The 24,853-nt window shown below is 36.3% G+C and overlaps 3 protein-coding genes across 5 annotated transcripts in view; 2 read left to right on the top strand and 1 right to left on the bottom strand.

Annotated features, from left to right (window-relative positions):
- Nucleotides 1-543: 543 nt before the first annotated feature.
- atf5b (activating transcription factor 5b) lies at nt 544-4,891 on the top strand. Its single transcript, XM_067365294.1, has 4 exons — nt 544-1,068; nt 1,808-2,036; nt 2,303-3,437; nt 3,631-4,891. Exons 3-4 carry the CDS (start codon nt 2,308-2,310, stop codon nt 3,815-3,817), a joined length of 1,317 nt encoding a protein of 438 aa, XP_067221395.1. The 5' UTR covers nt 544-1,068; nt 1,808-2,036; nt 2,303-2,307; the 3' UTR covers nt 3,818-4,891.
- A 4,594-nt stretch (nt 4,892-9,485) lies between these two features.
- Nucleotides 9,486-18,087, bottom strand: zgc:113279 (uncharacterized protein LOC553749 homolog). Of its 2 annotated transcripts, XM_067365949.1 has the most exons (11): nt 17,803-18,087; nt 14,673-14,794; nt 14,538-14,562; nt 14,410-14,456; nt 13,704-14,305; nt 12,916-13,021; nt 12,682-12,828; nt 12,539-12,599; nt 10,788-10,951; nt 10,606-10,692; nt 9,486-10,418 (listed from the first exon to the last, which is right to left on the bottom strand). In XM_067365949.1, exons 1-11 carry the CDS (start codon nt 17,987-17,989, stop codon nt 10,398-10,400), a joined length of 1,569 nt encoding a protein of 522 aa, XP_067222050.1. In that variant the 5' UTR covers nt 17,990-18,087; the 3' UTR covers nt 9,486-10,397. The 2 variants fall into 2 exon arrangements, with proteins under 2 accessions (XP_067222050.1, XP_067222049.1); XM_067365948.1 differs by lacking the exon at nt 9,486-10,418 and having other exon boundaries at nt 10,489-10,692.
- A 6,072-nt stretch (nt 18,088-24,159) lies between these two features.
- Nucleotides 24,160-24,853, top strand: part of LOC137005153 (POU domain class 2-associating factor 1) — a 28,064-nt gene continuing 27,370 nt past the window's right edge. The window contains exon 1 of one of the 2 annotated variants that reach the window (XM_067365960.1): nt 24,160-24,282. The gene's annotated coding sequence lies outside the window, so the exon portion shown is untranslated. The remainder of the gene's footprint in view (nt 24,283-24,853) is intronic. The other variant, XM_067365958.1, reaches the window with a different exon arrangement.

Raw genomic sequence — 24,853 nt, 5'->3', positions numbered from 1 at the left:
ATTTAAAATAAATGTAACAACTTGCTCCAACCTGACACCCTTTCAGTTCAGTTCAGTTAAAAAATGCCTTCATTTAGTTGACACCTGTCTGGATGTAGATATCCAACAGCTACAGAATAAATATAATGATATCATAATTTTAGTTTGGAGGACAGAATTCTTTCACAGACACACACCCGCTTTCATGTTTGAAACCAAAACCACAGCTAGAGCACAAGGTACATTCGTGTAATTGGACTTTTGACTCAAAATCCTGTTGTTACTGAGATACAGCCTTTGTGACAACTTCTCAGTGTGACAACTAGCCCCGGTCTCTGTTATACAGAAATGCAAGTGTGGTGCAAATCAAAAGAAGCTAATAAGTGTTTTTACAGCAAAAGTCTTGACTTTTTTTCCCCCCTTTGCAAACAATGGTCTTAAAGATGAAACCTCATTATACATGTCCAAAGCATAAACGGATCAGGACAAATGTGGCAACAAAGTTTCAACTCGGGCAACATTCCAGCAGGTCTGATGCAACAGGGCTGCAACAAGAGTTACATCTCCATAGTGTAATATAGTGTCCTTCCTCGTCGCATGTGGTTAAATAGTGCTTTACAAGGGTCCCTGTGCTTAGATTCTGTGCTTAGATATACATCCAGTCTGGTTTGGTCCAACTGGACCCACTCTAAAAATTATCAGGATTTACTTACCCTCTACATTTCAAAAGGAAATGCACGCATGCAGACAACTTTACTTGAGATCAAGCGGGAAATCAGAGCTCTACTGACTGATATGTGGACTCGAGGCTGAAGTTCGGACTGAACTTGTCCCGTTGATTTGGACTCTGCGCTGAGGGGCGAGGCGGCGGATGGATACAAGCTCGTGTGATGCGGTTACTGTTTGGTTTGACGTGATACTCCTCTGTTCTCCAAAACTTTTGAACGATTTATCGTGTAACCGATCAGTCTCGACATCAAATGAAGAAGAGTGAGACAATGTTCTGCTAAATTGAAAACGTGAGCTCCTCCACAGCGGTTTACTGCGCTCACAGAAGCTCTTCAGACCTGACCACCTCAACACGATGGAGTAAGTGTCAACTTCCATTCAGACTTGTATATGAGCTACAACTTCCTGTGACAGTGTAAATCTCAGTTTAACTAGTTTTCAGAGTTTCTGAACTATAAGAATAAACAGCAGAAATCTGTAGAGAGGGGTTTTCATCATGACATTTGCTGTAGCTTTGTTTGAAATTGCATTTTTAATTGCTTAACTTAGTTTTTATATATTTTCTGTACTGCTCACAAGCTTCTTTTTGAATAACATAGTGTAAGGCTCTATTTACAGGGACTTTTGACCTTTTTGTTTCTGACAAACAAAAAGACAAACACAATATATTTTATATTTTTTAAATTAAGTTTAATTCATATTTCTACAGTGTAAACTGAATTTTAAACTGTAAAAAAAAATCCTTTTTGAAATTAATATTTTAAGGCTTTGCTTTAGCTTCTTTTTTACATTTGGCATTGAACTTGACTAGAGGCATCATATTACAGCATACTATATGAGCACTAGCAAAAGGTCATATGTTCAGATTTTATTATTATTTCTACACAAATTATTAGAAAGCATTGCACTCTACATCTTATCAATTCAGTCAGTTTAACTTAATTTTTTTGTAATGAATCATTTTCATGATAGTCTATGAAACTGTGCATCTTTTATTTGGAAATGTTTGAGTTTGTAGTGTTTTTATTTAAAATTTTGACACTTGGAAAACTGAATTAACGAATATGTTTTACTTTCTTTTTTTTTTTTAAATATATAGGTTTCAGATTTTCACATCTCTTTCCTGTATGAGGCATTTCTGCGATTCTCATGCGTTGTACGCAATTCACCATTTCAATCGAAATACAGCAAATTGTGGCGGCATAGATTATTCCCAAGAAGACTCCCCTCATTTGCACAGCCGGCTTAAGAGCTCCCTCTTTCCTACTGGCTAACGAAGGCCAATCATAGGCGGAGGGAGGAGTCTGCACAGACGTAGGACTAAATTGGTAAGCAGTACGACACTTTTATTTTGTCCGATTGTTGGTGGGAACCGCACTGCAGCGTATGTGTTAATGGCGTACAGTAAGTAAAGCAAATATTTTGGTGATCCACATCTTTTCATCTTTCCATTGCTACTTGCATGTATTGTTTAACAGGAAAATATATAGATATTCATAGTTCAGTGTTGTATTTGCGCAACTGAGCATATATTAAAAATCTGTGTGTTGATATAATGCTTTTATTTAATTAACAGAATTGTTTTTCTCAACAGATTGGATGACAAAAACTTTTGACGCTTACCCAAATTCAACTTCCACGGAATCCTCTCCTGGTTCCTCTATCCCACCCTCACCTCTGGAGCATGATGTCCAAATGCCCTCCGACTTGGAGGTTATGACCACTCTTCTTAAAGAAGAACTGGCTCAACTGGAGGATTATTACCTATATGAATCAACACCTATGAAATTGGAAAAATGGCAAAAATGTGACAAAAGTCTACAAGCTATGGCTACACAGTCATACTATCAGTTACCCTGCGCTTCTTACAATGTAAACCAATCTGAAACAAATCCCAGGCTGGTTTCCCTTGCGACTGGAGAGCTCGACCTACGAGGCTTCTGTGGGGGCTCTATGAGCCGACCGAAAATGTCTAGACCCAGCCCCTACAGCTACATTCGGACACACTGCAATAGCCAAAGAATATCAGCGAACGGATGTAAAGATGTGGAGGTGTTTGAGAAAGAAACGTGGACTTTCAAAGGGACTCATTCAGGTTACGCAGAGCTGGCTTTTGACCAGTGCTCTGTCGACAAATCCTTCGGAAAGAACCACGGCAGCGCAAAGAAGGTCCGAGAATGTGCTATACTGTTAAAGGAAGAAGAAAAAAGTTGCTTTACGGAGGACGTGTTTTACCGAGCAGAGATGATGAGAAGTTACGATCTCGGTGGCTCCCTGGAGCCCCACCACAGGAGAGAGGGCCAGAGCCACGGGATGAAGATGCTCGGCCACGATGGGATTGCCATGCCGATTTTGCAGTGCGCCGAGAACGAGAGCTGTCCGCCGTATAAACAATCCGACGTAGCCGAGTGTTACTTTCATCAGATAACTGCCAATTTAGAGCCATATCACGGCTTCATGAATGAAATCGATCAGCCAATCAGAACTGGGGCTGTTGATATCCAAAATAATGACTACTTGCACCATGAATGCCTTGGGGATCAAAGCTTTGAATGTTTGTCCGGTGACAGTGTTGGGTCCTCTTTGGAGCTGCCTGTCCAGAAACCACTACAAAGGTCACGGGAAAGTCAGTGTCTGTTTAAACCAGATGTTAAAGTAGGTTCTTTGGAGAGAAACCATGGAGAACGCAAGCAGAAGAAGAGAGACCAGAACAAGTCTGCTGCCCACAGGTACTGTAGCCATTTTTGTTTCTTTTTACAAGGACAAATAATAACAAAGTTATCGCCTTGGTCAGTTAGTCAAATGAAAGCCCTAGAATATTGCATGAGCTAATAAAATGTTTTTTTGTTTGGGATCATACGAGCAGAAAAGCTGAACCATGCTATTTTATTCCACAAATGTTGCCAAAAAAAAAAACAATAGGTACCGTCAGCGTAAGAGGGCGGAGCAGGACTGTTTGGAGGAGGAGCTTCATGGTTTGGAAGGGCGGAACAGAGAACTTCGGGACAAAGCAGAATCTGTAGAGAGAGAGATTCAGTATGTGAAAGATCTCCTGATTGAAGTCTACAAGGCTCGCAGTCAGCGCTTAAAAGAGGATTCCAGTGCCTAAACCGTCTCTTACCAGCATTTCACTTATACCAGGCTCTGACAGCATGTTTTTATGCTCCAAACAGTTAGTGAACCTCAAAAAACCAAGAGCTCATGTATTAAAATGGTTTTGTTTTTCCAAAGCGAAAGCCGCATGGTTTCATGAAACTGAGAGCATAATATCTGAAGCACTGTGACGATAGCCTTCAATACTGACCTAGCTTGGTATTTCAATTTACAGCGATATATTAAGGTTTGACTGAATTTCACATGGGACATTACATTTCTTTAACCCTACTGACTTGTTTTAGTGTACAAAATAAGATATTCTGTACAGGCTTGCTCCGTTCTTTATTTATCATGAAATATCATGCTTAACTCAGCAGCACAACATAATGAGAAATTGTAATAATGTAGCGACATGGTCAACATTTTTACCATTGTAATAATGCAAAGCACTGCAATGTAAAATGTCACTACTTTTTTGTTGTCCGTTATAATTTCATGCATTTCTTTATATTTCTCCTTTATTTGTGAAATATCTCATGTAATTATATTTAGAATACAGGAGAAATAGCGCTTTTGCAATTATATTTAAATTGCTTTAAAATATATTTTAAACTGAGGTTTATAGCATATTAATGACTGATTTTTTTGGCTCAGGTATGGAATGCATGTCTAATACATCGAAAAGCATGTTGGGTTACAATTTATTGCATGACCCAAAATAAGAAATGAATGCTTTTGTGCATTATGACAATATGTAGGATTTTTATTTTGCCCATTTGTTTTATTCACATTAACATAGTGCTTTAAAATTGTGCTTTTTTTTTTTTTTTGGAATTAACATGTACTCAGTATGAAATTTAGATTGTTTTTATGCAGGTTTGCGGAAAACAATCATTTGCTACAGGACTTTAAAATTCAGAAGAATTTGAATGATTTCAATCTATTTGAACAGGTGCACATTACTACAGTAGTATACTGTGCCTCTGAAAACAGACAAGCGTAGCAAATCTGAATGCATTTATTTCTGCAGGTTCTAATGTGTTTCAGAATCTACCAACACTTGATTAATAAATACAAATTATATTGTGCAGTAATTCTTATTTTTGGTTGATTAAAATGTCAATAAATGATTCTTAAATATTTTATGAATATTGTGATGAATAATTATTTTGCTTGTTTGCACACAAACACATACTGATAATTCAAAGAAATTATTAAAACATTTCAGTACTTTTCCAAGCAACTAAAAGGCAAATATCTGATAAATGATTGATGAAAATGCACTGTAAACATCGATCAAAAACATGTTTTTCAATACATTTTAAGATACAAACATATACTTTACAGCTGTTGTACTAATTTGATATGAAAATCTTTTGTAAGAAAGGATCATTTTTTGCACGTATGTGACGATAAATTTGGCAGTCCAGCTTTCTTCGTTAGTGTTATATATAGCCTTACTAACATTTATTTTTATTATCGTTATATAGGCCTAGTTTTATAATTATTGTTATTATTTACATTATTTTCAGTATTCAGGCTAGCGTGCTAACAATAATTTTCTGAAATTGCTGAAATGCTGTACTCTTTTAACAAGCTTTTTATTTATTTTTTTAACCCATTATAATTAGGAGTTCATCATCAAACTTATAGCACACGAGACATGAAGTTGGTTGTAATGTGTGATGTGGCCTCACGATGGCATCAAAGGAATAAAACGAGACGGCAGGCAAGGCAACGGTGTTCCTGTTGTGTGTGGGGAGAGAAACCTTGCCGGTTTATTTCAGTCTAGCTCACACAGCGCTCAGAATCAAGTGCCGAATATACGCCAGATTTGGCCCAGACTATGTCTACATACTGAACAACATAGGCTACAGTTGCAGGGAAAATTAGGCTATGTGAACCTTTAATTTACCATGGATTTCTGTATAAATTGCTCCTGATCTGATCTCATACTAATAGATAATTAATTTAAATATCACGCATATAACTATTTTTCATATAACAGGGCTGTAAGCCGCTTAAAGCTAATCAGTAATCGACTAACCAACACTCCAATTCTTTTGAAAAAGTTTTTAAGTTTCTTTAAAAAAAAAAAATGTGTATTGGGTAAAAATATGATTATAGTTGGGACACAGTTTACTGTACTCTGGGTTCATCTTATTGCAAGTTGGCTCCTTTACCTTTCTTTTTTGAATTATTTCACCTATACTGGATGGTGCAACATCATGCTCTCATATCTAAATATATTATTTATTAGTTCTTATTGGGGTGTCTTAATACATCTGTTTTCGGAAGCAATCCAGTGTTGAGTCAAAAGATTATGCAATCATGAGAGAGAGAGAGAGAGAGAGAGAGGTATGATGGCAAACATCCTGTCTGAATCTGAATATGCAAATCAAGCATTGTGCAAGCCATAACATAGCTGAACCATAGTAGTGGATGAATATTTTCACATTATATTCGAATAATATTTGAATAAAAAAATAATAATAATAATTGAGTGTCTGTTAACATGGTGGATTATGTTTCTTAATACATTTTTTAATTTCAAGCACACCACATTCATTAGCAATGGTGTGATTGAAATCAACATTTTCTTTCTTGACTCATGTGCAAGTCTTTTGCAGATCACTCCTGCTGTCTTCATTTGCGGTGCTGGAATCTCATAAAGCATGTGATGTATATTCTGAACGCACTTCTGGGGAATGTGAGCCGAGACGGATGTGCGTGAGAAGCTTAGAGACGTTAACTTGAGGCCCTCGGGGCAAAGGGCATTTCACTCAACAGTCTGTTTACCTTCCAGCTGATTGAGCTTTAAGGTATATATGAAACTCAGCTTCACAGAGCTGGCATCACTGCAATGTGTGTGTGCGTGCAGGGTTGGTAATATGCGTGTTTAGACACACCCTTCAACAGCATGCCTAAGGTAAAAGTGATTCTTATCAAGGGATAGTTCAGTCAAAAATTAAAATTCTGTCATTATTTACTCATGTTGTTCCAATCCAAAAATGTACATTTTTAGATCTTCTGTAAAACACAAAAGTAGAAATTGGAAGATGGTTTTTCTTGTCCAATGAATGGGGACTGGAGCATTCAAAAGCAGAATTGTTATTGTTAACTAAAACTATTAAAAATAGTTTTCATTAATTAATATAAAGATGTAATAAAATATAATTATTTGATAAAAACTTTATATTAAATTAGAAATGGTACCTTGGTAACTAAATGAAATAAATGTAAAAAAAAAAAATAATAATACTAATGCTGAAATAAAGCTATTTTAAAAATCTAATAAAAATGACAAAACTTGAGCTAAAATTAATTCTGAAAATATAAAAATAAAAGCTTAAAGTATTAATAAATACTATGACAGTATAAATACAACTAAAACAACACTGCTTTCAAGCCTCTAAAAGGATGCAAAAGCAACATAAAAGTATATTAAAGTGGTCCGTAAGTGAGAGAAACAAAGCAAAAGTTAGAATTCAGTGAAACTCTTCCCCTCCATCTGTGTCCAGATCAGCCAGTCGGTGAGCTGTGAGATGAGATCATTTGTCTCTTATGAACTCTCGTGAACTTGCTATAGAGCAAGGCCGGATGTCAAGATTTTCAGTGAGTAACAAGCTATTTTACTATTGAAATTCTATGAAAACAGCTCTAGGCATTAAGTAAATATCTTCTTTTATGTTTCACAGAAGAAAAAAATCATAGTCAAAATCATAGTCAAATATATCAGCTTTATTTTTTTTTCCCAACAGCATGTATGTAACAGGGACAGTGTGTGTCTATAATTATTCTCTCTCGCTCTCAAACAGGGTCAAGATGAAAACAACAGAGCAACCAGATAATTACACTGGTATCTCAGCTGTACAAACCTGCCCCATAATGCCTCTGGCACAGATCTGCGCATGATATAACTGATGGGAGTCCAAAAACTCATATTTTAAGTTATGAAAATTCCTCTTCCTAGAGTAATGCAAAAATAACTCCAAATACCAATAAAACAAAAATCTCTTTTGCATACACACGATTAGATAATCACAGACAACTTTTGTTTCCACAAATCATCGCCATTTTGGCTACGTTCAGATGGCAGGCTAAATTACTTCAATACGTGGTACTACTAAATCAGATACAGGTCGGATGTTTTGCAATGCAACCTCAGTCTGAACGGTCATATTAGAATAACTTTTACATCACTCTAGATTCGTCAATTATGTGCGCCACGGACGGGAGTCACTCCAGAGTTCTTTGTTCGACCATATTAAACTACCAGTGACAGCTCTATACAAGCAAAACTTGAGGGAAAACTACGAAAACTAGAAAAACACTGCACTCTTTCTCCTCATATTTGTCCTCCTTATTGCCTGCGCACGAATTGGCGCCATGTCAGCTTATAAATGAACGTGTCAAACGTTGATTTCAGTGTCCTCCATCTCAATTTACATCCGTATGACAGCGTGCTGCGCGCCGCGCCCTCTTGCTACTGTTCTCTTGCCCATGCGGGTCAGTTCAGTTCTGTACCATGAACAGTTCACACTCCAATCTGATATTATCCATAAGCATTTAATTGGCTTAAGAATGTCCAGTACAAACCCATATACACACTAAATCTAATTCAATACACTGTATTAACCCATATGAGTACACATACATAAGAATTAAAAATGAAAAGTCAGGAAAGATGACCACAAATGAATAATCAAAGTATCTCTCACAGAAAAAGAAAAAAAAAAATGCAGCTATAATTTATAATTTATAGTCTACCCGCTCCCATTAATATGCTGTGTCTATTTTCTTTTTAAAACCGGTTGCACTTTATTTGACAGTATGTGTACTTACATGTACTTACGCAATAAAATACTGAGTAATACAAGGTAACTACAGGGGTTAAGGTTAGATTAAGGTGTAGGTTCAGGGTTAGCACCTATAGTTATAACCCAATTATTATAATTTATGTAGCCTAATAAGTAGGGAACAGGACTGTAAAATAAAGTGCTACCTTAAAACCATATTCAAAAAAAATAATAAAATAAAATAATAATAATAATAATATATATATATATATGGTACACTCACATATTGTCGTAAAATAAAGCATAAACAAAGCCCTAAATATATCAATATATCATATACATACAGCATCCATATTATATTTACTATCCAAGATATATGCATCACCCTCTATATGCCCACATAACATTAACTGTGTTACATAGGTTTAATAATGTAAAACAGAAATGAGAGCAATCAAAACATATCAAATCTGAGATATACTAAAGAATATAACTGTCACCCAATATAAGTACAGTGTTGTTTGAAACTTTATAGTAACAAATGCACAAAAAATATGTTTTATTCTTTCAGAGAGGAAGCAGCTATTAGGTAAAGCTTAAATCAGGGTCACACTCATGACTCTGTGTTATTGGACCATCATTATTACAAAATACAGCAATAAGAAATGGACAGCTCTTTCTTACATAAGCAATTTTCTGTAAAAGTAAGAATATTTTAAAGCTTCTCACATCAAATACTAACATGCCTTGAAATTCAAATAATCATATATTTGAAATGTTTTTGAAAAAAGTCTCATGCTCACCAAGGCTGCATTTATTTGATCAAAAATACAGTAAAAAAAAAAAAACAGTAATATTATTAAATATTACTAGAAAATTAAAAGAACCGTTTTTGTATTTTAAGTGTGTCATGATCCTTCAGAAATCATTCTAATATGCTGATTTCTGCTCAAGAAACTTTAATTATTAATGTTTAAAAGTTGTGCTGCTTAATATTTTTGCAGACACTTTTTTTTTTTCAGGATTCTTTAATAATTAAAGTGCAGCATTTATTTGAAATAGAAATCTTTTGTAAGATTATAAATGTCTTTACTGTCACTTTTGATCAATTTAAGGCATCCCTTTTTTTCTTATCGAACGATATATATCAGAATTCACTTACAACTTTTCAAAGGGAGAATAAAACCCAGTGATATGTGTATATACTGTTGTAAATGCTATTAGAAAACATCCACATATATTGTTGTGCAAAAGCAAAGTGCAATAACTGCATTTTTTGTCCAAATCTGGTCTCCTAGATTCAGAGAAATAGTGTAAAAAAAAAACACCAGTTCCATTGTTGGCACAGTTACTGCATTTTCCATTGTACGCCAGTATATGTACCCATGACAGTCTCCTCATTATCAAAACTATTTACTCTTGGAGCAAATAGAAACTGTGGTATTTGACAGACTCATTTGTCTTACCACATTTTTCCTTTTTAAAACATTTTGCTACTCAAATGTAACTAACAGTGGAAGTTTCATAGAAACCAGCTAATGGGCAACCATTGTGTTTTTGCAGAGTGATACTCCTCACTTTTCACCTGAACACTCAACAAAACCTATGGTTGCATAATACATAACTTAACCATGCCTTGAAGACTTTTAATAAAAACCTGATAACTAAAATACATGTGTATATATACACACACACGTATCGTCTTCATTGGCAGGTTAAAGCTTGTATTCACTCAAAAACATTTACCGTCAGTTAAAAGCACTTAGAAGCAGCTGCAAATGAGCCAAACCACTTCTAAATCATGTTGTTGCTGACCTGAAAAACAAGAAAAACAATTCAATAATCACAGGTTTAAGAATTCGAACCGTGAACAAAATGTCTCAGATATATTTGTGCCTGGAACTGTCTTATGTAACAGGTTAAGAGCATCATTTTTACACCATTTCAAACGCTCCAGTCCTCATAGCACATTTAGTCATCTAATATTAAACACGTCTCGCACCTTGATTTTATTTGACTGAAAGAAGGCTGCTTGTTCACTCGGCTTGGAATCACCACCTCTGTTCATTAAATTGAGGAGACCATGATCCTATATGGAGAAAAAAACAAACAAAAAAACAAATGAAACTTTAATACGCAAGTGAATCACGTTGGAGCAGCGGCATGTACGTCTTTCTTTCTCACCGGAGCGTGTGTACAGCACTCCATTTGAAAGAGGCACTCTAGCGTTTCCATCATCTGCTCCTTGCGAAGGGTGTGCAGTCTAAGATGGCCTGCAGACTCACACAGCTCCAGTTCCCGCACAGTGTGGTTAAGAGCCACTGCTGCACACTGCAACGCACTGAGCCCTGCAGAAAATACCATCCGTCTAGTAAATCCCTGTTCTCTTCACACGGTATAGAAATACATTTCCAATTAGCCATTTAGCAAATGATTTGATCAAAAACAACTTCTATGTGTGAAAAAAATTTAATTATTAAATCATTAATAATTATATACAAACCAACCCCTCACACACATGTTGTTTAAATATTTTTTCCTAAGAAATAATAATAAAAACTATGCCAAACTACATGATTTTTTTTTACGTTTTTTTTTTTCCCATTATATCATGATAGTTGTATCACCTTGACATTTTTTACTTTATTCTGCCAATATATATATATATATCACTGTATGTATGTATGAAAAGCATTTTTCATGCATGTCTGAATGAATTCATTTTTAATGACCCTACAAGTTCGATGAAACCATCAAAATATAAGAAAAATATTTTACATTTTTTAAATGTCTTTTGTTTCGAATCCATGGTTCAGAGCATGTATCAAACTGCCAAAGTCTCGTGATTTCAGTAAACGAGGCTTTGTTATGTCATAAGTGTTTCGATACTTTTAGATATTTCAATGATTCACGTGACTTTGGCAGTTTGATGCACGCTCCAAACAACTGATTCGAAACAAAAGATTCATAAAGATTTGAAGCTTCATGAAGCAGTGTTTTGAAATCACCCATCACTAGATATTGTTGAATAAAGTTATTTTGTTTTTTTGCCAACAAAAAGTATTCTCGTAACTTCATAACATTAAGGTTGAACCACTGTAGTCACATGAACTATTTTAAATATGTCTATAGTAGCTTTCTGGGCATTTGAAAGTGTTAATTATCTTGCTGTAAATGGAGGCCTCACTGAGCCATCAGATTTTATCAAAAATATCTTAATTATATCTTAATATCCCCAGGAAGATTAGCAACCACTCTATGGAAGCTTATGGGGATCCAAATAATGAATAATAATAGAACATTGACTAAAACATAATCAGTTATTAATATTTTGTATTATTGCATAATTGTGCTTGGAATCAATTGTTTTGAGTAAATATATATATATATATTTAAAAATATATATATATATACTCTTTATTTTTTTGGACAAATGTACGATGCTATAGGAGTGGCTATATAATTCCACTGCCATAGGGACTATGGCAATAACAATTTCATGGCTGCTAATAAAGATTTATAGCTGGTACATTTTCTTTTCGAAACTTTTACAATGCCAACAAACTTTCAGCTACCAGCCCAGATCTTTAATTGATAAACCACATCACTTCAAAGTCTCTCTTTTGTAATATAAATTCTAATTATAAAACAGTAAATTGAGGCACCTCTTTCACAACAGGATAATGAAACCACAGGTAGTTGTGACTAGTACTACAGGATTCTTTCTCAGGTTTTGGCAGTAGGTATGCAGCCCCAACCTTACTATAGAAAAACCTCATAAAAGGTTTGGCAAATGTGAATGTTATCTCGAAAGAAAATAAGAAAACAATCCAGATTACTTTTATGGAAGCGAAGGAGGAAGTAACTGGTTTCCTAATGCACATTTACATTATTAGCACAAAGAAAAAAAAAGAAAGAAAAAAAAAAACACATACCGTTTGCATCTCTTTCCTCCAAATTAATATATACACCAATTCTCATTAAACCTTTCAGGACCTGTCAAAAACATATTTACAGTATGAGTGAATATGTAGAAGTAGGTTCTATATGCTAATATTCCAACACCACATAAATTTACCTCCAAGACTCGAATATATCCATTCTCAGCACTGAGATGGAGACATGTTTTCCCATATCGGTCCTTCGCATTGACATTTGCACCAAGTGACACCAAATCAGCCACCATGAAGTGTTGATTCTTCTGTGCAGCAAGATGAAGGGGAGTCTGAGAAGAAAAACAGGCCCATGCAACATTTATGTGTTTGTTGAGTGACTGACACTCAGAGAATATGCATGTATGATTGTTTGTCACCTTTCCCTCTGAATCTTTGATATCTAGTTTCTTCAGAGCCACCATCCTTCTGGCAATAACATACACAAGGGATCGCTTTCCCTCCTCAACAACTCTGTGTAAAAGACTGTGGAGAGAGCACAAAAGCAGTCACTTTCCATTGCATGATTTGTTTGCTTTCCAATGTCATAGTATTTTGAATTTTAAACATATGTGTTCAATGGGTGGAGTACTATTGGCCTATTCCAGTAAAAGGTAAACTCTGTATCATCTTTTAATGTGTCTGACAACATTGTCATTTCGACTGATGTAATCTTTCAAGATGTTTGTCAGGTTTGTGGTTACGGCCATATCAATAACCATTGTTCCAATCAATACTGTATGCGAGAGGGCTTGATTGAAGACCCTCTGTGCCTTCTTTGTTGTTGCTGAAATGCTTCAAATTTCAACCGGGTTCCTACGCGAGCCATAAATCTCTTTTATAACTCTTTGCCCTGCTTGACGAGTTAATAATGGGGTTTGTCATAAAGCTGGGAGTGGAAAACTAATGCACTCGCTCATTGAACTCGACAACGACGATGGCAGACCCACTTTCATTCTTTCTGTATTTCATAAAAAGTTTCAAATGATAAAGGTGGGACTACAAAAGTACCCTTGCAAATCTTCATACTTGATTATTTTCAGAAACTGTGCATTTTCTTCATTTTTATAAATTACAGTCGCACTTTGAAAGATTAAACATTAGCATCTGCATGAAGAAACCATCTGCAATGGCTTCAGTGTGTTCTTGAAAAGTAAAGTGATCTTACGTCTTTCCGTTTTTGTCTACAGCAAGAAGCTCTTGGTCAGATATCTCCTTCAGCATTGATTCCTCTCTTTCCATTTGAGTCCAGAAGAAGGTTATACTGCTCCACTCCTCCTGCTGAGAATGTGGCCATGGTGGACACTTCTTTTGTGAAAAAGCCTCCCAGACTTCTGGGTTGGGACTGGCATGGAATGATTTATGTGGGGAGGGCACTTGGTATTCACATGAGTTTGCAGGAGAGCAGCTCATTCCATATAGATTATCATACCTGTACTTATCTGACTCATAAATGCTATATTCTTCCTGATTCCCAAAGAAGACATCAGCACCCTGGCTGTAAGTTGGGGACGGGTAAGAGCTGCACACAGAATGGACAGGGGAGGTTTCAGAGGGTACAGAGTAGCTTGGAGACAGAGGTATCTCATTCTCCGGACCGTATGTGTTCACTAAACCCTGCTGAGATGCTTCTTCAACCCAGAACTCTGAAGAGTATGAGGTTAAACGGGTTTTGTTTGGCAATCTGTGTGACTGACATGTCTTAAGATCCTCCTCCAACACTTCTACTATAATAGCAAGCTCCTCCAGACCCTTTGTTTGATGTTTCTTCTGTAGCAGACATAAAAGATTTGTCACAACCTGCCTATGTATCAGGTAACAGTTCCAAAGAAGTTTCCAAAAAAAGGAGCTATAGTTCTGTAGATGCCACTTACCAGAAAACGTCTCCGGTTTCCTCCTGTGGTAACTCGTTTCTTATCCCCTTTAGGACCAAAGACATTGATAATTAGAAATGCAATGAGGTTAAAATGGTTATGCCAACATTGACATATTTCAGCCTTACCTTTAGCTGCCTTAGAATGTTTTCCCTAAAAAACAACAACAACAACAACAACAACAACAAAAAACAGTCAGACCATGATCAATACGCCTCAATATGATTGTAAATAAATAAATAGAAAGGAAAATAAAATTATACCTGCAGATCTTTAGGGTCAATACCCTTGGCAATCCGTATATTCCTGAGCATGTCCCGTACTGGCATTTTCACTCTAACTCCGAGGTATTTCTTTTCAGATGCGGATTTGTGTTTTTTTGGTCCTAAAGTAGTACAGGCCTATTAGTGAAGCAGCAGGCTATATATGAAACTATGTTTTGATATTTCACAATGCAAATATAAAACTTTTTTTCCATGTCATTCTAGAATGGGACATATCTAATGTGATCTAGCACACAATCAAAATTCAGCCAGGAATTATTTTATAATAGAACTGATCATATTTATGCTCATGATATTGTATTTATGCTTGTGATATTGATTACTGATACTCAGGAGTAGGGCTGGACGATTAATCGAAAAGTAATTGAAACCGAAATTCAGAACCTCTAATTATTTTGTTTTTTTAATCCTGTTAATACTTCCCCCTTAAAAAACATACCGTGTGTGTAGCCACATGTAGCCACGTGACTCCGCCCCATCAACAAAGCAACACGGAGGTTAACGCCGGTTCAACACATAGTGATGGCGCGCGAGCGGTGAGCCTTGCGTCTTCACCAGGTCTTCACTAAACTTTGTCAGTTGTATGTGTATTACGGTTCGCCAGTTTAGACAATCAATTGATTAGACGATTGGGATGTGCATTATTATTTCGAGCTACCGTGCTCGCGCAGCTGCAGTGTGGCACGAACCAGGGCCGGATTGGGACTCATTTTCAGCCCTGGAGTTTCATGCCTTAGACCGGCCCACTTTCATTTACGACTGACTATATTAAAATAATGTAATTAAAACCTCAGTATATAAGTCTGCAATAGTGCACTGTTCTCTACAGCCTTGTAATTAATTGTATTTTTCAAAAATATCTTCAAATACCCATGATAGTACAAATGATAGTACAAAAAAAATGCTAAAATTTGATATAGAGTTATTTTTATAGTTAGAATAATGATTTTATAATGTTAACCATTGACCAGAGGTGGGAAGTCCAGGGGTCAGAGAGTAAAAGTCCTGCCATATTTTTATTCCACCCACTGAAGCATTAATGAGATAAATAAGTGTTTAATTGAGTAATGATTGACCATTATTGAAGACACCTGATGATAACAAGCAGAATCACCAAAGAAGAAAATCACTATTTTTAAGTTACCATCATCAAGGTCAGGGTTTGTTTTAGCTGAGCCCTTGACCCTTGAGTTTTTAATGTTAGATTTAGTTTGGACAGTTTTAACTGCATTAAAACCAACCAGACAAGCAAAGTTAAAAGATGATCAGGTGGTGTTGGTTATTTTTTCACATAATCATTATTTGATCTGAATCACTGAACTCAATTAAATCTTAGTTAGAGTTACATTATTGATTACAGCAGCACTGTGATTCTACAGCAGAAGATCAATTTTATCAATACAAAACATTTTTTTTAAAAGTTCTAATTTTAAAAAAAGTTTCATTTAAACACACAGACATCAAGAATCAGTCTGTGAATCTCAACATTGGTGAGATCAAAATTCATCCATGCCTCCCATCATGCATTGCTGCATGAATAAATTATGAGCTGAATTGTCTTAATTTTCTTTATTCAGAAAGCATCGGAGCATTGTGAATCTGTGTGTCGAATCTGCAGTTCGGAGCATGGTTCGGAGCGCCAAAGTCACGTGATTTCAGCAGTTCCAATTCATGATTCGATACACTGATTCATTTATGCTCCGATGCTTTCTGAAGCAGTGTTTTGAAATCGGTCATCACTAAATAAGTTGTTATTTTGTTTTTTTGCCGCACCAAAAGTATTCTCGTCGCTTTATAATATTAATATTGAGCCACTGTATTCACATTAACTGATTTAAATATGTTTTTAGTACTTTTATGGATCTTGACAGAGGAAGTGACATTGCTCCCTATAGAGGCCTCATGGAGCCATCGGATTTCAACTAAAATATCTTAATTTGTGTTCCGAAGATTAACAAAGCTCTTACGGGTGTGAAACGACATGAGGGTGAGTAATAAATGACAGAATTTTCATTTTTGGGTGAACTAACCCTTTAAGGAAAAAGTTAGGCTACTCAGCTTAGTACATTTGACCGTGTCCACAGTTTCTAGAGCATCCATATTTCAACCCACTGCCATGAAAACACCGGCCCTCGCGGCCAAATAAACAGACCGGCCCACCGGGAATTCTCCCGGTGCTCCCGATTAGCCAATCCGGGCCTGGCACTAACACTCAAAAGAGTAGCTGTGCAAAACATGAAGACAGCGCGCACAGAGAGGAACACAGAAGTCAGCGCTGTCCTGTGATTTATCACTAAAGTAGTTTAGAAACACAAAACTTATTATTAGAGACGGTATGATTAATTCACACACGCAATCGCTCTCATTACGTACTGGTACCGTACTAATTTATCTGCATCTGATTCACAACGAGCAGAAATCTGTAAGAAATGTTACGAACCATGGATGAAATAACTGCTGAAAGTGAGCTGTTATGTCAGATCACTCGTTCAATAGGAAAATATATCCCACCTTTAATAGTAAATCATATTTACAGTACAAACCTTGTCAGTGAACTATGGCAAAAAAGATTAAAGGGCAAAAAAAAAAAAAAAACGTTCATTAATCGTAATCGAGGTAAAATGTTAAATTAATCGAGGTTTTGATTTTAGGCCATAATCGTCCAGCCCTGATACTGTACATAGGAATAATTGGTATAGGGGTGAATTCAGGTTGATTGGGACACTTTTTTACTTTGAGATGACTGGGGAATAGTGCCCCATTCAACCTGAATTCACACTGTACATGTAATGTTCATATTGACTTCAGGTTTTGTTTTATGCTTACTTTTATGAACAGCATAAAAACAGGCAAATATGTATGCATGTAAGATTTTAGATATATCAAAAGATTGTGACATCTTAAACCAATGTAAGACAGTAATTTAATGATTTTAGTTGCTAAATACTACCTAGGCCCAGCAGAGAGATAATCCTTAACCAGAAAAAACCATATTAAACCACGTAAGACCAGCAGAGCACACCAGTTTATGCTGGTTAAACCTAAACCCAGTAAGGTCATAATGATTAATCTTCTCCTGGACACTGTTTTGGAGACATTTTATACCCACCATTTTGACAGCTCTTCTTGGCGTTACTGTCCCCTGACCGGTTCTGCGTAGGTATCCGTAGATTTGGCCCACTTGCTTCTGAAGAAGGTTCTGCTGGCAGCGGTGACCCGTCGCATGAATTGTCGCGCTGTTCAGCGTCTTCAGGCAGCATTTTGCGCCCTGTGATCTCAACCTGACTGCTCACCATCCTGTTGTCCGGTTATAAGTTGACTATAAAGTGCTACGCGTTTAGAGTGTTATGATAACAAACATAAAATGGTCGAGTAAAAAGGCTGCTACCTGCTAGTCCCCATACAACTTGCGTGTAATGTCAGCGGCATAGACTGTTAAAAAAAAAATTAGCGGCGACGTGTTTTCATTACCTGACGTGAGGAGGCGGTGACACTCAAAGTATCTCACCTGAGCTTTATAATGCGAGAACAGTGAACCCGTGTGGAGCAAAGCTGCTCAGTCAAGGATGAGCGACTTTTGTCACATGTAACTCATGAATTTATGCCGAACAAAAGTTGAACAGAATTAAAAATAAATAAATAAATTAAGGTAAATAAATCTTAAATTTAATCTGTTCTGATCTATTTTCGTCCTCTAAATAATATTAAAAAGCAATAGCATTAATAAAGAAGAGAAATAGGCTACAAATCCAGGCAGGCTTGTGCAGCCTAAAATAATTATTTTGAAAATATTTTGATTTGCATTATGACTCACTAAAAGCAGCATGGGATCTGATGCTACCTTATCGGAAATTTGATTATTCCCACTTCTTAAAGGTGCAGTATGTGATAATTTTATCTGCTAGAGGCCTATTCAAAACAAAGGCGTAGCTTGATGACGGCAAGTTTGAGTGTGGAATCTTGGGACATGTGGTCTTTACCTCAACAGACAGTGCAATAGGACTTGGGAAGAAATCATGTTCATGGATGTGATTCTTAACGTTACCGTAGTATGAGGCAGAGCAGGACCGAGTGTTTTCCTGAACGAGGAGCTGGAGCGATTGATCAACACACGCCTCACGAGCAGCGGAACTTTTATTATGCCACAATCGCTGGTGCTGCTTCCGCTTTACCATATGTATCATATGTATTGACAGCACAATTTTTATTGTGAGGTTATGATGTAAAATTATGATAACTACAGTAACTAACAAAATCTATCCAATACTGGATTTCGTAAGTGTCTGAAAAAGATTTTCACATGCCACCATTACATTTTCCGTCATGCTATATTGCAATACAATACAGCAAATATAGTTTGACAGTAAACTATCAAATTAATTGATTACTGTTTAGTCAGATGATATGAAAACGATTACCACTTGTTCAACAAATATATACACTCGTGTACATTCAAACACAATAATTGGTCATACATAGCAAACGCGAGTTCAACGATTTGCGCGAGTAGATTACATACAAAGTCAATGCAAAGACGCGATCAGACTATGGATCAGACGCGTCCTCGCGAGGGTCTACAGACGCGATGCCCCGCGTTTGGCGTGTATGCCCCATAATACCAATCGTGTTGATCGTTATAATGGCATACGTTTTCTGTAAAGATACGAATCAAAACAACTCACCTGTCGAGTAAAACACAAGTGAGATCGGCATCTCTTTCTAGGTGAAGTTTGTCGCGAAGCTCTCTCCATCTAGATAATGCAACACCAATATTGATCCTCGCTCTTTCTCTCCTCTTGTCTCAAACTCTTCTTGGGTCATTTGGTTGGCCCGTTCGCTTACGTTTACAGGAGCTGTCCTTGTCGACAGAACCAGCGGCAGATGGTAACCAGTAATTATGTTCCATAAATAAGTAACACAATCCACCATAGAACGTGCAAGAAGTAAATAAGGAACTGCTTGAAGCAAGCTAGTGGTTTGCTGGACGCTAGACACTACTTCCGCATTTGTCCACGGCACTGTTGTCATGTGGTTTCTACGTCAGTAAAGGCGGTAACAAAGGGTAACTGACGTCATTAACAGGCGACTGCACTGCCCCGTCTCACTGTTTAGAATGGGAATTTTCTCATGATTTACAAGTAGTTGAAAACATTAGAGATATTGTTAGTAATCAGCTGGACAAAATATATAACACTAGCCTAGTGGTTTTCGGATATTTTACTGCGAATATCTTACATATTGTACCTTTAAATCATGATTACGAGCTCATAGCATTCAAGTTTCGAAATGGGAGGGTGTTCATGTGCAATTTTTACCTGGGAAACTCATATTTACAATAATCCCGAGAGCACGTGAAGGCAGCATGCCGAACAGTAGGGGGCGTGACGAAAAGGCTGTCTGTCAGGGTGTGGGGCAAAAGTGTGTCAAAAGCTGCGTTCACGTCACCTCGTATTTACCGGAATCTTGAAATGACAACACGTGACGTTATATTCGGAGCTGTTCACGTCCTTTTGGTCCTTGAACTGGGAATTATGCGTTTCCATGGCACCACTATCAACGCCTAAATGAATCTACAGCTGTCAGGTGGTACAGCGCGGCCACGTGGTATATCTGGGAGCTTTCAGAAAACTCCCAGCTTACAAGCTGTAATTACGAGCTCTACGAGGACGTGAACGCTTTTTACAAGCTAGAATCTCGTAACTACAGGAATTACGAGGCCACGTGAACGCACCTTAACAAAAGTGTGTTAGAGAGGTTTAAGTTAGAGATTGATTATTCATGTGATTTTTGCTCAATAGAAAAAAAATCTATTGTCCATCTGTTTTGTAATTGTATATACACAAAGATTTTTTGGGTGGATGTAGAAAATGTCATTAGAAGGAAAACAAATGTTATATTTAAATTAAATAATTTTGATATATGTATGTATTATTCCAATGAAAATAATAATAATAATAATAATAATTTTATTGTACAACTTTATTATTTTGGGAAAATTTCATATACACAAGAAAAAATGGTCAGGATCCAAGCCAAATTGTATTCATTTTTTTTTTTTTTTTTTTTTTTTCAGGAGACAAAAGACTACTGCACCAGTTTGGAGAACATCATAAATAAAAAAGCAAGGAAGACTTGTCATATTTTTTAAAGAATATTAAATTTTTTGATGAATCAATCAATGGTTTGTACACTCTGGCATGTTTTTTTTTTTTTTTTCCTGTGAATTAATATGTACATTTCTGTTTATTATTGTATATTTCTGGTTTCTGGTTAAGAAAAAAAAAAAAAAGCTTTTGAACCCATGATGTCCAGAACGGTGGAGCTGGATGTCAATTGGCTCTGCAGTGAGCAGCACCACTTGCTTTCGCGTGACATATAAACTGAAATCATACACTGACATCTATCGACGACACACACACACACACACACACACACACACACTCTCTCTCTCTCTCTCTCTCCAAAATGATTCCCTTTACTTTTTATCAGTACTTCATCCCCGCAACAATAAACCTGGTATGTCGAATCAAAGAAAGTAAGAGTTTATCTGTGAGTTTCAAGTCAAAGGCAGACAGCGTCCTGGGCAGGTGGCCAATGACATGCAAAAATATGTTTATTAATATTTTAATAATAATTCGAATTTGGTTACCTCCCTGTTAAAAAAAAACCAGCATATGCTGGTTAGGTATGTTTCTGAAGCATGGAATCTGGTTTAAGCTGGTCCTAAGCAACTAGCTCCAGCTCAGGACCATCTTAGGACCAGCATAAACCAGATAAGGACCAGCGTAAACCAGCTAAAGACCAGCATAAACCAGCTCAAACCAGCTTCCATGCTTCAAAACATACCTAACCAGCATATGCTGTTTTTTTGCTATAAAGTTTGCAAAAAAACTTTTTTTTAACTGCTATATGTAGGCCTACAACTGTCTTGTAAATGCATTCACCTTATTGCCAAAACCCATATTACAGTTTCAAATCCATATAGACATCTAGCATATGTATTAAAGGTGATAGAGGATTTTTGCGTCGACTGAGAATCCAAAGACCGTTAGTGAGTTTTTGAAATGAACGCATGTGTAAGAACAGCCCCCCTCCTTCACAGCTCATTTTGAGGGAACGCCTCCCAAAACTCGTGCACGTGTATTGGAACACGAGTGTTTACCACCAGCATTCGCTGTGTCGTGTTATGTGGATTCATTATGTCAGACTCACCGCAGGTAACTCATAATCTGCAGTTGTTATTCCTGACAAAAACATTGCATGCAGCGCCTGTGGAGTGTGGAAAGTTACTGGAGCGCGCAGCCGCGCACGTCTCTCACAAGAAACGTCACGGCAGTGATTGACAAGCCAGAGGGCCAATCGTTTACACGATGATCACATAAACGATTGGCTGATGTTTTTAAGGCCCTACCTCGTGCACAGATGATGTATATTAATATTATTCCTTTCAGTGCACCTAATAAATAGTCTTTTATCAGTTAGTAAAGACAGTTTCAAGTAATATTGCAAAAATGTATAAAACAAAACATCCTATTTAGCACCTTTAATCAGTCTGAATCATCTTGCCTTATTCAAATATAGGCCTATACCGTAAATGGGCATTCCTTTATATTTGTGTAGCTATGTTATTCTGCTCTCAGTTAATTCCTTACCACTTTAAGGATAGATTTGTGATATTTTTTTATATATAATATAGGCTCAAATAGTACACATTATTCTGTATTTGACAATGTTGAGTCATATATTGAGTCATATAGCAGGAGTGGGGGGAAGATGGAAAATAGAAGAAATAAGACTTTGCACAAAATCGTAGCCAAATATGAATATTTTTGCAGATTAATCTACAATAATTCAATGGTGCATTTTTAAGTCCCAGTAGACAGGAATTATTGTAGCTATAACATGTTCTTTTTATAGCTATCATAACTGATTTATGTAACAAAAAAAAAAAAAATCAAATAAACAAACAAACATGAATTTCTAAATGGCACGCAATGTTGTGCTGTTTTAAAGGGATAGTTCATAGAAAAATTCTGTCATCATTTAATCACCCTCAGGTTGTTCCAAACCTGTATGAATATCTTTGTTATGCTGAACACAAAAGAAGATATTTTGAATATGGGTAACAAAACAGTTGATGACTTCCACAGAATGGGAACAAATATATATCATGTAGCCCATCAACTGGTTACTGACATTCTTCAAAATTCTTCAAAATTTTGTGTTCAGCAGAAGTGTGTTTTTTAAACGTTTGGAACAACTTGAGGGTGATGACAGAATTTTCATTTTTGGGTGAACTATCTTTTTAACACTAGGTGGCAGTGCTGCACTGTCCTGCAGGCGCCACAGCAAAATCACCACTTTTGAGTCTTTTGTTTCTAATCATCTATGACAGTTTTAAGGTCATGACATGAGGCAAGGTGCTTAGAAATATAATTAAAAGCTTATATTTATTCTTTTTAATATCAATTTTTCAATTATATGCTACTATTCAAAACCACAGCATCAGAGTTGACATTTGAACTAATCTTCTGATAAATATCATGTAGAGTAGGAGTTTGAAAGAATTATTTTGACTGATTTCAGTCATTTTGATTGAATTATTTGATAGACTGTTTTGTTTTTGATAGTAATATGGTTGATGCATAACATGGGGGCACAACTTCAGATCTACAAATCAATGTTGCAATGGGTTTTGCGCTTTGCTTTATCATCACCATACCAGTGAACCTAATCTCTCATCTTTTCTGTGCACACCTTCCTAATATATCAAGTAACACCTGATAACACCTCATAATGTGCGGGCCAGGTGTTTTTTTTTCCTTCTTTTTATTGTAAAAAAAATCCCTAGAAGTGTCTGAGTTTATAACTGTCTGAGAAAGATGGTTGAATAGCGGATGAGTATCGATGAACTTTAATCTGCATGCCACAATATATGGATGTACAAACAATGACGTTGGAGCTACGATTAATCTTGCCATCCAATCTTGTATACATTGTTAACACAAGCCCACACTTGCTGCAGTCTAAGTCAGAAAATACTTTGCGATAAGTTGACTTTAATTTGACAAACTATTCTTCAAAGATGTATGAACTCATTCATCTCGTATTGCAATGCACACATTCAGAAACGTGAATTTAACCAATTAATCGGGAACAGGATGGAGGTCAAGACTACTGAAAAACCCATATCGACTGAATATGTATTGTGTTCTTTTTGGACATTATCTTGGTGTTATTTTATGAGATAAAAGGGAGCTGCTAACTGCTAATTAAATAATGATTAAGGGAATTTTGGGACCAGCTTCCTTGGAAGAACTGGACTGCTCCTTTTACGGAAAGCTATTGTGTAACTTAGATAAGCTTTAAAAAATCCCTGGCAAGAAACCATTTGCTGTTTATTCACAAAAGAGGAAGTATGTCTCCGTTTAGACCAATTAAAACGAAGACTGCAAAGTTTATGTTTTTCTGAAATGGTTAGCTGTTCAGTACCATTTATTTGGTTAATGCTTAATGACATTGGAAAGACCTTTTTCTCTTCACTTGACCTGTGTAAAGAAATTATGCAATTTCAAGACTGCATTAAAAGGTTAGTTCACCCATTAATAAAATATTATCATCATTTACTCACACTCGTTCCAAACCTGTAAGACTTTCGTTCATCTTCGGAACACAAATTAATATATTTTTAATATAATCTGAGTGATTTCTGTCCCTCCATTGACAGCTACGTAACTTCCACTTTGACTCTTCAAAAAGTTCATAAAGAGATCATAAAATTAATCCACATGAATTGAGCGGTTTCGTCCAAATTTTCTGAAGAGACTCGATCACTTTATATGATGAACAGTTTGAATTTAGGCATTTATTCACATATAAACATTGATCAGCTAACATAAGCTCAACCGAACCTGCTTGACACGCAAGAACAAACCTCCTTTGGTTCTCAAAAAAATAACTTGTTGGTCTAACTTAATTCAATTATGACACCTATTTCCACACAGTTGAACTGATTTATTTGAACTTAAGCTAGGTTAATTGTACTAATGAGTGAAATTCATCCTAATTGAATGAGATCACACCAGTTTCATTTGACGTATTCTGTGTATGTTTCCTGAACATAATTCATTCTTGTTGATCCAACCAGTGCTTTGTTTTTT

Source organism: Chanodichthys erythropterus, chromosome 17 (assembly GCF_024489055.1).
Source record: "Chanodichthys erythropterus isolate Z2021 chromosome 17, ASM2448905v1, whole genome shotgun sequence".
NCBI classification, from domain to species: domain Eukaryota; kingdom Metazoa; phylum Chordata; class Actinopteri; order Cypriniformes; family Xenocyprididae; genus Chanodichthys; species Chanodichthys erythropterus.
This window is presented reverse-complemented; position numbering and strand designations above follow the sequence as displayed.